General features: G+C 42.6%; 1 protein-coding gene across 2 annotated transcripts in view; it reads right to left on the bottom strand.

Annotated features, from left to right (window-relative positions):
* thap7 (THAP domain containing 7) overlaps window positions 1-12,113 on the bottom strand; it is a 43,078-nt gene that overhangs the window by 5,128 nt on the left and 25,837 nt on the right. For both annotated transcript variants that reach the window (XM_061897418.1, XM_061897417.1), the window contains exons 4-5: window positions 7,516-7,617; window positions 6,450-7,448 (exon numbers count right to left, since the gene is read on the bottom strand). In XM_061897418.1, the coding sequence (XP_061753402.1) occupies window positions 6,509-7,448; window positions 7,516-7,617 (1,042 nt within the window). In that variant the 3' untranslated portion in view covers window positions 6,450-6,508. The remainder of the gene's footprint in view (window positions 1-6,449; window positions 7,449-7,515; window positions 7,618-12,113) is intronic.

Genomic DNA, 12,113 nt, shown 5'->3' with positions numbered 1-12,113 from the left:
ACAAAACAGAACAGTCGACATATTGGACAACGACAGAGCGAAACATTCTCTGTTCATCTTTTAAAGAATTAATATTCGTTAGATTCGACAAAACAGTTGCAATAGCATAATCAATGTCAGCACACGACGCAGCGAGGGCTGCGTGCCGCGACTGTTGTTTGAATCAAACAGTCCCTTCGGCGCTACGTCACATCTATGAAACCACGTCCGGCGATCCTGATTGGTTCATTATTTTTTGCTATCTGGAAGGAGTTTGGCAATGCCTTCGAGCCCATATCCTTGTGTGGGGCTCAGCGAACTTCAAGGATTTGGCGAGAATCAGGTTACCGTTCTCCTGACAACCTCCAAACCTAGACTGGTCCATCAGATTGCAAGATGGAAACGCGTGATTCATCACTCCAGAGAACGCGTCTCCACTTGGACTTGGTGATGCATGGCTTAGAGGCAGCTGCACAGCCATGGAAACCCATTCCATGAATCTCTCTGCGTACTGTACGTGGGACAGTTGACTTTGGAATACTTGGGAGTGAGGAAATTTCACGGCTGGATTTGTGGCACAGGTGGCATCAATCAATCATCAATCAGTGTTTACTTATATAGCCCTGTGGAGGGGGGTGTGGCCATGGGGCCTGCCGCGGAACAGGGTGTGCAAGGAACGGTCTCGAAGACAGCGACAGAGGAGTAGATGGCCCAGGTGGGCCTTGTTATCTAATCACCTGTCGCCTTTATTATTAGCAGCTGGCACGAGACACAGGAGATGGAGTGGGAGCCAGAGAGAGAGAGACATGGACTGAGGGAAAGATAACTTGCTCTAAAGCAAAAGTCTATCATTATTTATGAAAATAAAACAATGATGTACCCTGAAATACAGGCTCTCGTGGCAGTGTGAGGTGGTCCGCAGAACCCACTAGAGGGCAACCTCTACGAGCCCTAAATCACGAGTGTCTCAAAGGGCTGCACAAGCCACAACGACATCCTTGGCTCAGATCCCACATCAGAGCAAGAAAAAACTCAACCCAATGGGATGACAATGAGAAATATTGGAGGGGACCGCAGATGTGGGGACCCCTCCCTCCCTCCAAGCGACCGGTGCAATGGATGTCGAGTGGATCTAGCATAATATTGTGAGAATCCAGTCCATAGTGGATCTAACATAATATTTTAGGACAGTTCAGCTCCTGAGAGTGGCCCATTATTTTACAAATGTTTGAAGGAACAGTCTCCATGCCAAAACTCTGAATTTTATACACCTGTGACCAGGCCAAGTGATTAGGACGCTTGATTCTCAGCATTTGGATGGGTGGAATACTTGCCAACCCTCCCGGATTTACCGGGAGAATCCCGAAATTCAGCGCCTCTCCCGAAAACCTCCCTGGACAAATTTTGTCCCGAAAATCTCTCGAAATTCAGGCAGAGCTGGAGACCACGCCCCCTCCAGCTCTATGAGTACCTGAGTGACGTGTCTGAGAGTGTGTCTGCCCAATGACGTTATAACTGTAGAATGATCGAGGGCGAGTTCTTGGTTTCTAATGTGGGTTTATTGTTAGGCAGTTTCATTAAGTCCTCCCAGTGCAGTAACAGCACACAACAGCAGTCACGTTTACTTCTACCACTCTACCGTAAGGCAGTTTGTCTGCCGTAAACAGCATGTGACACTCTTAAACATGACAATACTGCCATCTACTGTACATGCACTACAACACCTCCAGGCAACTTCAACCCTATACTAATCCTCCTCCAATCACATCCCATCTACCCGGACTGTAAATAACCTAATGTAAATAATCTAATGTATTTCTAATACCAAGTAAGACCTACACTGTTTCAATGTCCATTTCTCTGTTGATACAATTGTTGATGACTGAAGTACTGATATCAACCAAAGCTCCTCATCCCACCCCCTGGATTGTAAATAATTCAATGTATATACTATGATGATTTACATGTGTTATGACTGTATTTTGCTGACAGTATATATTTGTACCATGAATTGATTAACATGGACCCCGACTTAAACAAGTTGAAAAACTTATTGCTGTGTTACCATTTAGTGGTTAATTGTACGGAATTTGTACTGTACTGTGCAATCTACTAATAAAAGTTTCAATCAACCAATCAATCATGCATATGTGACAATAACATCTACTTTAGAAAGTGCAGTGCACAACTGCGCACACAAGAGCTGTAAATATACTTTTCCCCTCTTAACCACGCCACCAATCACGCCCCCGCCCCCAAGAATCCCCAAAAGACATAACAGAGCGTGTCGCTAAACTGGTGAAACAATTCGATCGTATCACTGCTAGTCTGCACCATACTGAAGCAGAACGAGTCTAACGGCAGCCAAAAATGTTCAATAATATTCATAAAAATAATGAAAAGCTGCTGATGGTGTGTTTGACGGCAAAGCAACTGCAAGGAGATGCCATATAAGTCGGCTCTCCAAGGTAAATTCTGTACATTATTACATTACTTCATGAAACTACTGTAGTTGTTAATAATGCATTCTACTTTTTGTTTTTTTCACACTAAATGTCTTATCTAAAAGTTTTTTTTATTTTTAAAAGGCATATTACATTTTAAAATTGTGCTGTTTTGGAGTGGCCAAGCACCAATTAGACAGATTTCAGTTAATTTCAATGGGAGACATTGATATGCGATAAAAGTGTTTTGAGTAAAGAGCACCTCCTCAGAACCAATTAAGCTTGTAAGTTGAGATACTACTGTACACGTCTTATAACATTTATTGGATATTACTTTATGCTTGAAGTTATTTGAAGCCTTATAATGTCGTTAAAACGTTCTGCACATTCTAAGGTGGCCTAGGCAATTATTTTGACTCAGGGGGGCCACATTTAGAGGAAAAAATTAATGTATACATAAACATACATATACATATATATATATATATATATATATATATATATATATATATAAATATATATATATATATATATATATATATATACATATACGCACACACACACAAACACACACAAGCTGTGAACATCTGCTGTACAATGTGTGTTTTTGGGTCCTATTTTAAGGAACACTAATACAAAATCTCTCAATAATGTCTGATTGAATGTTAGACACGATATGACAGATCACCTTAAAAAACGGAATGGAATTTTACATTTTTCTACTGAATGAGACACCCAGAATGTACATGAGAATGATGTGGGATTTACGTTATTACCTATGAACGAGAAAACACTGAATATTGACGACATATCAACGTAGCTCCTCTTTTACTTCTCACAACCCTTCTCAAATGACATTATTTATAATCAAGCAAAACACAACAAAAATCCAAAATAAAAATTGCAATATATGAATGCGAAGGGTAAATAAACCCCACCTCCAATCTGATGTATCACTTTTCTTGCAGAACTTTGTTGTGAAAATCTCCTTCCACTTCTGTCCCTGACACCCGCATTTCAGGCTGGCCGCTCCGGAAACACTCCGTGGAAACGCTCCCCACCCAAACTGCTTGGTGCCTCGTCTGAGCTGCCGTGACTTAGATGACCATAGTAACTAATTAGATTACCGTAGTAACTAGTATATCATGCAAAAGCGCAGGATACTTTGTATAGTTTAACACTTATGGTCATTTCAAAACATCATTGCACGTCATAATGGTAGCTATCCCATCTATCCATTTTCAACCGCTTGTCCCTTTTGGGGTTGCGGGGAGTGCTGGAACCAATCTCAGCTGCATTCGGGCGGAAGGCGGGGTACACCCTGGACAAGTCGCCACCTCATCGCAGGCCCAACACAGATAGACAGACAACATTCACACTCACATTCACACACTAGGGACCATTTAGTGTTGCCAATCAACCTATTCCCAGGTGCATGTTTTTGGAGGTGGGAGGAAGCCGGAGTACCCGGAGGGAACCCACGCAGTCACGGGGAGGACATGCAAACTCCACACAGAAAGATCCCGAGCCTGAGATTGAACTCAGGACTACACAGGACCTTCGTATTGTAAGGCACATGCACTAACCCCTGTACCACCGTGATGCCCATAATGGCAGCTACAGTTTCCATATTAAAGATTAAAAATATATATATATTTGGGAATGTCCGGCAAGCCAGATTGAAAAGCTTAAAGGCCTACTGAAATTAGATTTTCTTATTTAAACGGGGATAGCAGGTCCACTCTATGTGTCATACTTGATCATTTTGTGATATTGCCATATTTTCGCTGAAAGGATTTAGTAGAGAACATCCACGATAAAGTTTGCAACTTTTGGTCGCTAATAAAAAAGCCTTGCCTGTACCGGAAGTAGCAGACGATGTGCGCATGACGTCACGGGTTGTAGGGCTCCTCACGTCCTCACATTGTTTACAATCATAGCCAGCAGCAGCTAGCACGATTCGGACCGAGAAAGCGACAATTTCCCCATTAATTTGAGCGAGGATGAAAGATTCGTGAATGAGGATAGTGAGAGTCAAAGACTAGAAAAAAATTTAATAAAATAAAATAATAAAGTAAAAAATAAAAAAAAAGGCAAGGGCAGTGGGAGCGATTCAGATGTTATTAGACACATTTACTAGGATAATTCTGGAAAATCCCTTATCTGCTTATTGTGTTACTAGTGTTTTAGTGAGATTATATGGTACCTGAAAGTCAGAGGGGGGTGTGGCCACAGGTGTGGTGACCGCCACGCAGCTGCAGGAGGACGCAAGCTCCGCTCATGTCTACGGTAAGAGCCGACTTATTACCACAATTTTCTCACCGAAACCTGCCAGTTGACATGTGGTAGAAAACCATGTTCGCTTGACCGCTCTGTTCCATAATTAAGCTTCACCTTCGGGAATTTTAAACAAGGAAACATGATGCTAAAGGCAGCTGCAATACAACGTTTCCCACCTCCATCTTTCTACTTTGACTTCTCCATTATGAATTGAAAAAATTGCAAAAGATTCAGCAACACAGATGTCCAGAATACTGTGTAATTGTGCGATTAAAGCAGACTACTTATAGCTTGGATCGGGCTGTAAAAAAATGTCCGCTACAATCTGTGACGTCAAACGCACGCGTCATCATACTGCGACATTTTCAACAGGCTACATCGCGCGAAATTTAAAATTGCAATTTAGTAAACTAAAAAGGCCGTATTGGCATGTGTTGCAATGTTAATATTTCATCATTGATATATAAACTATCAGACTGCGTGGTCGGTAGTAGTGGGTTTCAGTAAGCCTTTAACAGGCAAATTAAGGGCCCCCGGACCTTAATTTGCCCAGCTCTTAATTTGCCCAGCGCTGTTCTAGGGCTTCCGACATAGAACCCAAGCCCCGGAGGAAGCTGCTTGCCGTAAACCTCCTCATTACTATGCTAAAAGGTAGCTTAGCGATGATCTACAAGCTGCCATTACAAGATCAGTCAATGTTAAAAGACCACTGAATCTTAAAAAGAGTACTGAATGTTAAAAAGGCTAGGCCAACAACTCTCCATAACTTTGTTCCTCACACAGAAGACACAAGCGATGTCGCCCGCCACCCTTTGTCGTCATCATCATGCAGTTAATTACAAAATGTAATATGTTATAATGACATAAGAGTGTTTATGAGTAAAATCCGCTACACCTCCTTGATACCGAAGTACATGTCAAACTACTTCCTTAACGTAAATGACCGCCATAACCACAACACCAGGGGGAGCTCCACAAACCACGTTAAACCCAGATTTCGATCTAACAAAGGTCTTAACTCATTCTCTTTCTATGCCACATCAATGTGGAATGCACTCCCAACAGGTATAAAAGTAAGTGCATCTCTATATTCCTTCAAAACCGCTCTAAAACAACACCTCCAGGCAACTTCAACCCTTTACTAATACCCTCCTCCATTCACATCCCATCTCCCCGGATTATAAACAACTCAAATGTACTTCTAATGTATATACTTGTTTTTATGCTATGTGAACTCACTATGTTCTCTGCTGGCTGTACATATCCTACTGTAAGACCTACACTGTTTCAATGTCCACATTTCTCTGTCGATGCAATTGTTGATGACCGAAGTTCTGATATCAACCAAAGCTCCTCATCCCACCCCCCGGATTGTAAATAATGTAAATAATTCAATGTACATACTATGATGATTAACTTGTGTGATGACTGTATTATGTTGATAGTATATATTTGTACCATGAATTGATTAACGTGGACCCCGACTTAAACAAGTTGAAAAACTTATTCGGGTGTTACCATTTAGTGGTCAATTGTACGGAATATGTACTGTACTGTGCAATCTACTAATAAAAGTATCAATCAATCAATCAAAAGTCAGTAAGGTTAATAACGGCGTGTGTCTAGCTCGGAGCAGGTCAGAGACAGTATTGTGTGATTAAGGTCCATGAGGAAGTGTTCCCTTCATCATATCATGATAGGAAGACATTTTAGTGTATATTAAAAGTACAAAAAGCAACAAGGTACCTGTGTTTGTGTGGACTTGGTCTAAGTGTTTGATTCTATGTTAGAGGGTTTGGCAGTTGTCAGTTGGCAAACTCGTTGCTGAGCTGCAGGTGAAAGCCCTCCAGGTGTTCTTTCAGTCTCTCCCTCACATCCTCACCCAGCTCCACCTGAGAGGAGTTGACGACTTGCATATTCTCTACTTGCAAGTCTTGTTGAAGATCCACTTCTGACAGCAGGATGGCATGGTTTGGCACCTCCTCTATATGGAGATAGTTCTGGAGCTGGTCTTCGTCGGGGAAGGGGACCAGGATGAACTGAGTGTTGGCTTCGCCGCGCACCCAAAACGGCGACTCACTCGATGCTTCACAAAAATCAGGCAGAGCTTCTGCGCTTTGGGCCTCACGTGGGAAGACATGAAAGTTTGCCCTATTATGTTCGTCTGTGACGTCCTCCGGGGTTCGCTCTAGCTTAAGTGTCAATTCAGCTGTTTTGTTTTTGGTCTTCATCACATCTTTATCCCCTGTTGTGTGCTCCCCGCCTTGGACATGGCCCCTCCCGCAGTAACTGCACTTCCGTGTCTCGGCCGGTCCTCCTCGAGACGGTCGGGTCTCCAAGTGGCGCGACGCGAGCAGCACCTGCTTCTGCTGTTTGTCCTGCAGCCTCAGCAAGGCGTTCCTCAGTCGGTTCTCGCGGCGCCTCGCCGCGTGAAGTCGCCGGAGTGTTTTCTCCAAGTAGTCCACGGCCAGGTCGTAACGTCTCCTCCACACCAGGGGACACAGCTGAGCGTAGCTATGCTCCTTGGGCAGGTAGAAGCCCGGGCGAGGGGGCAGGCGGCGCATGTAGCGAGAAGGCGAGACGGACCGGGATGGCGGCGAGGAGGTTTGCGTTTGCCGCTGCTCGCTTTCTGATGTGTCTTGTGAGGATTCCGGGGTCCCCTCATTGGTCTCTTCGGCCTCCACTGACCTTTGAACTGCGGCTTCAGCTGCAGACTTGTCGCTTAACATCTCGCCTGAACTTTTTCTACACAGTAAAACACACAAAGTATTACAAGTTATAGTTGTTGTTTAGTTTATTCACCTCTAATTACCTTTCTTCTTGTTTCAGGATCTTCCCCAGCCATTTGTATTTGGTGGCAGAGGAGGAATCAAACAAAGTGGGAAATGCATCCTCTCGTAGTCTCCTGATTCCACTACAGGCACACAAAACAAACACATGACTGCTACACAATTTATTAACAGTAAAAGTGTCATGTTCTGCGGTCTGGATTCTGTTTAGTTATGTTCTGTTTTGTTTTTGACTCCATAAATTCCTGTTTTTGCGCACCCTGGTTTGATTTAGTTTCCATGACAACCATTACTTTCACCTGCCTCATTTGTTTGAACTCACGCATCTGTTGTTAATCATGTCACTATTATTTAAGCCTGTAGTTGCCAGGTAGTCGACCTGGCGACATCACCCTTAATACACTCCTGATACCCCCTGACATTGTTCCGTGCTGGGGGTTTTTCACGTCACAGTGTTTTCGTTTTTATGTCCATAGTTCTGCCTTTGTGCTAGCTTTTGTTTTCTTAGCCAAGTTTGTTATCTGCCTTTGTGCGCGCTTTTTGTTTGTTCCTTTTTATAGTATAATTAAATCATATATTCACCTTCACGTCGTGTCCAGTCCAGTCGCTTTGCACAATGGGAAAACCAACCGCTCCATTGTCCAAGTCTTGACAACAATACACATATGCATATAAAATAATGCTATTCAGTAACAATATGAAAAAGACCGCGTAGACATTGTCAGGGTAAAATAAATGATGAAAAGAATAGGAACTGTCATATAAAAAAGCTAGCCCGGAATACTTCAAAAATGAATAAAGCAAAATATGTTTGAGACCAAAAATAACTCCAAATTATCTACTCAATGTTACCATATCTGAGATTTTGTGTAGAAATATTGGGAAATAACTAGAGATGTCCGATAATATCAGACTGCCCATATTATCGGCCGATAAATGCTTTAAAATGTTACATCAGATATTATCGGTATCGGTTTCAAAAAGTAAAATTCATGACATTTTAAAACGCCGCTGTACGGAGGGGTTCACGGACGTAGGGAGGAGTACAGAACGCCTATAAACCTTAAATGCACTGCTTTTGCGTGGCGGTCCAATCACATAATATCTATGGCTTTTCACACACACACACATGTAAATGCAAGGCATACTTGCTCAACAGCCATCCAGATCACACTGAGGGTGGCCGTATAAACAACTCTAACACGGTTATAAATGTGCGCCACACTGTGAACCTACACCAAACAAGAATGAGAAACACATTTCGTGAGAACATCCGCAACGTGACACAACATAGACACAACAGAACAAATACCCAGAACCCCTTGCAGCACTAACTCTTCCGGGACGCTACAATATACACCCCCCACTAGCCCACACCCCCACCTCAACCTCCTCATGCACTTTCACGGAGAGCATGTCCCAAATTCCAAGCTGCTGTTTTGAGGCATGTTGAAAAAAATAATGCACTTTGTGACTTCAATAATAGATATGTGCCATGTTGGCATTTTTTTCCATTACTTAAGTTGATTTATTTTGGAAAACCTTGTTACATTGTTTAATGCATTCAGTGGGGCATCACAACAACAAAGTAAAGCATGATATTGTGTTAATTCCACGACTGTATACATCCGTATCGGTTGATATCGGAATCGGTAATTAAGAGTAGGGCAATATCGGATATCGACAAAAAACCCATTATTGGACATCTCTAGAAATAACAAAAAAAAATTCACTTAATTCACTAACCGCATTAAAAAAAAAGTCAGTTTAGAGCAATGGTTCCCAAACTTTTGCAGGCTGGCGCCCCCTTGGCTCCCCAGTGAATTCCTAGCCCCCCCCCCCCCCCCCCCCCCCACCACAGATACATATGGAAACAAACACCTCTTTCTTGATATTTGGTATGCTGCAATTTGAAAAGAGAAAGGTTAAACACAAATGTGTATTTCACAAATAAAACCCAGTTTAGTAAACCAATTTATTTTTTAGCAGTTTTAACTGTTTCAGCAACATAGAATGGTAAATAAACATTCCACCAGTAACCTTCATTGTCTCACACTTAATATTAATGGGATGGCTGTGCTTGGTGCAGGGACATAAGCTTCTCAACATCAGGCTGGAACTCACTAAGAAGAAGTCGTAGATCCCCGCGGTCAGTAATTTTCAGTCGGTTTCTTTGCTTGGAAAGAAGCAAGGCGACTGCACTGAAGCCCCGTTCTACGAAATATGATGTTGGGAAGGCAATAAAGTACATCTTGACCTTGTTCCACAGCACTTGATAGCAGTCAGAGATTTTTTTTTGTAACCAAAAATCTTGATATGACTTTTTGAAATTTGGCCTTAGCTCAATGTCATTTTGAATTGAAATTAGTTCTTCCTCTGCCACTCCAGTTTCTTCACCGTCGACATTTAGGAATGGATTGATCACCCAGTCTGGTATTTCAAGCAATAAAATGTCCTCAAATCTCTCAGACATGTCTCTGTGCAGTTCATCCAGGTGTGTACAATACACTTGAAGGTCATCGTCTGGTATGCCTTTTTCCTTATCCAATTCAGAGAGGCTTGGGAACTGGTAGAGTGCATGGCGAGCTATGTTTCGTTTGAATAACTGTAACTTGGCCAGGAAGGTGGAGATAGCTGATTCGACTTTAATTAGGTTAGCCTCATTTCCTTGCAGCTGCAAATTAACTTCATTGAACTTTGTGAATATATCTGCCAAATAAGCAATGTCATGCTTCATGTTTCTTAGTTCATCACACAGAACAGAATTGGAGTCTTGGAAGAATTCAACAACTGTATCAAACAGTGAATAGAAACGTCTAAGGCAGTTTCCCTTTGACAGCCATCTAACTTCTGTGTGCAGCACTAAACGTTCAAACTCTTCATCATTCTCAGTGCACAGCTGTCGAAACAGTCGGGAATTGAGGGCATGTGCCTTGATTTTATTTATTGCTGTGATAACAGTACTCATTGATTTGTGTAGTCTACCACTCAGGTTTTTTGCGACCAGATGCTGCCTGTGGATTAAACAGTGCACTGTAAGTACTCCAGGTACAGCTTTTTTCAAGAAACTAATGAAGCCACGATGACGACCTACCATTGATGGTGCCCCATCTGTTGCACAAGCAAGAATGTTAGAAAGTGGGATGTCTTTTTCTTTGAAAAAAATCATCCATCCATCCATCCATCCATTTTCTACCGCTTATTCCCTTTTGGGGTCGCGGGGGGCGCTGGCGCCTATCTCAGCTACAATCGGGCGGAAGGCGGGGTACACCCTGGACAAGTCGCCACCTCATCGCAGGGCCAACACAGATAGACAGACAACATTCACACTCACATTCACACACTAGGGCCAATTAAGTGTTGCCAATCAACCTATCCCCAGGTGCATGTCTTTGGAAGTGGGAGGAAGCCGGAGTACCCGGAGGGAACCCACGCATTCACGGGGAGAACATGCAAACTCCACACAGAAAGATCCCGAGCCTGGATTTGAACCCAAGACTCATCAACGACACGAAATACTGACTCCCCTTTTGTGTCTGTTTCAAGCTGTCTTGCAAATAACAGCTCTTGAACCAAGCTTTCATCTTTGACGAAACGAACATAAGCAAGAAGCAAAGATTCATTGCCTGGCAGAGTGGACTCATCTAACTGTAAACTAAATTCTGTTGTCCTAAGCATGTTACACAATGTTTCTTCAATATTTTCAGCCATTCATCTATTCTTCTTTGAACAGAGTTATCACTGAGAGGAATAGCTTTTATAATTTGGTCAGGTGACTTGTGTAGAACTGTGTGTAGAACCTCTCTTACTGCTGGTAGAATAAGCTCTTCTCCAATTGTATGAGGCTTACCAGATCTAGCAATCAGCAAAGAGATGTTGTATGACGCTCGCAAACCGTCAGTAGATTGTTGTAAAATGCTGTCAAATATATTTCCGATGGTTTTCCATTTCCGAACGTTGTCTCGGAGTGACTGAAAATATGCCAAGTTTTTGTCTGCTTTATCAGAGTGCATTTTCTTCAAATGTTCCAAAAGCCTCCAAGGTTTCATAGCTTCATTTGAAAACACTCTATCACACAGTAGACACATTGGTTGCGTGGTGCTGCGACAAATACATATTTCAGATATTCCACACTATATTGCCGACACTTCTTTTTTGTTTGCTGTACCAAGGCCATACTTTATTCTCGAACAAAGTGATCTAAGGCACGCCACCCTTGCCACCCACACAATGACACACGCGCGAACACGCATATATGCACACACACACACACACATGCACACACAGGTACAAAGTCATATACATTCGTAACAATATATATCAGTGAATGCACCACCCTAACCAGCTCAACACAACACAACACGGCGCGTTCTGGCGAGTCCCCAATTTCATGTTGACTTGAACTCAAGATGATGTTGACCGCCAGAATGCGGTTTTTATTATAAGATAAAATTCTGAACATTACAAGCTTGAAATTACAAACCTGAGCTTTTGCTTTTGTAGTCTACGCTGTCGGATCTGACTGGGCTAGAGCGGCGTGTGGTAACCGGACCCTGATGCGTCGTCCACTGACTCGTCCTGCTGCACGTGTTGTGTACAAATCGTCAAACAAACGTTCGAA

This window comes from Nerophis ophidion, linkage group LG04 (genome assembly GCF_033978795.1).
Source record: "Nerophis ophidion isolate RoL-2023_Sa linkage group LG04, RoL_Noph_v1.0, whole genome shotgun sequence".
NCBI lineage: Eukaryota > Metazoa > Chordata > Actinopteri > Syngnathiformes > Syngnathidae > Nerophis > Nerophis ophidion.
Note: the sequence above shows the minus strand (reverse complement) of the source record. Positions and strands in the feature narration are given on the sequence as shown.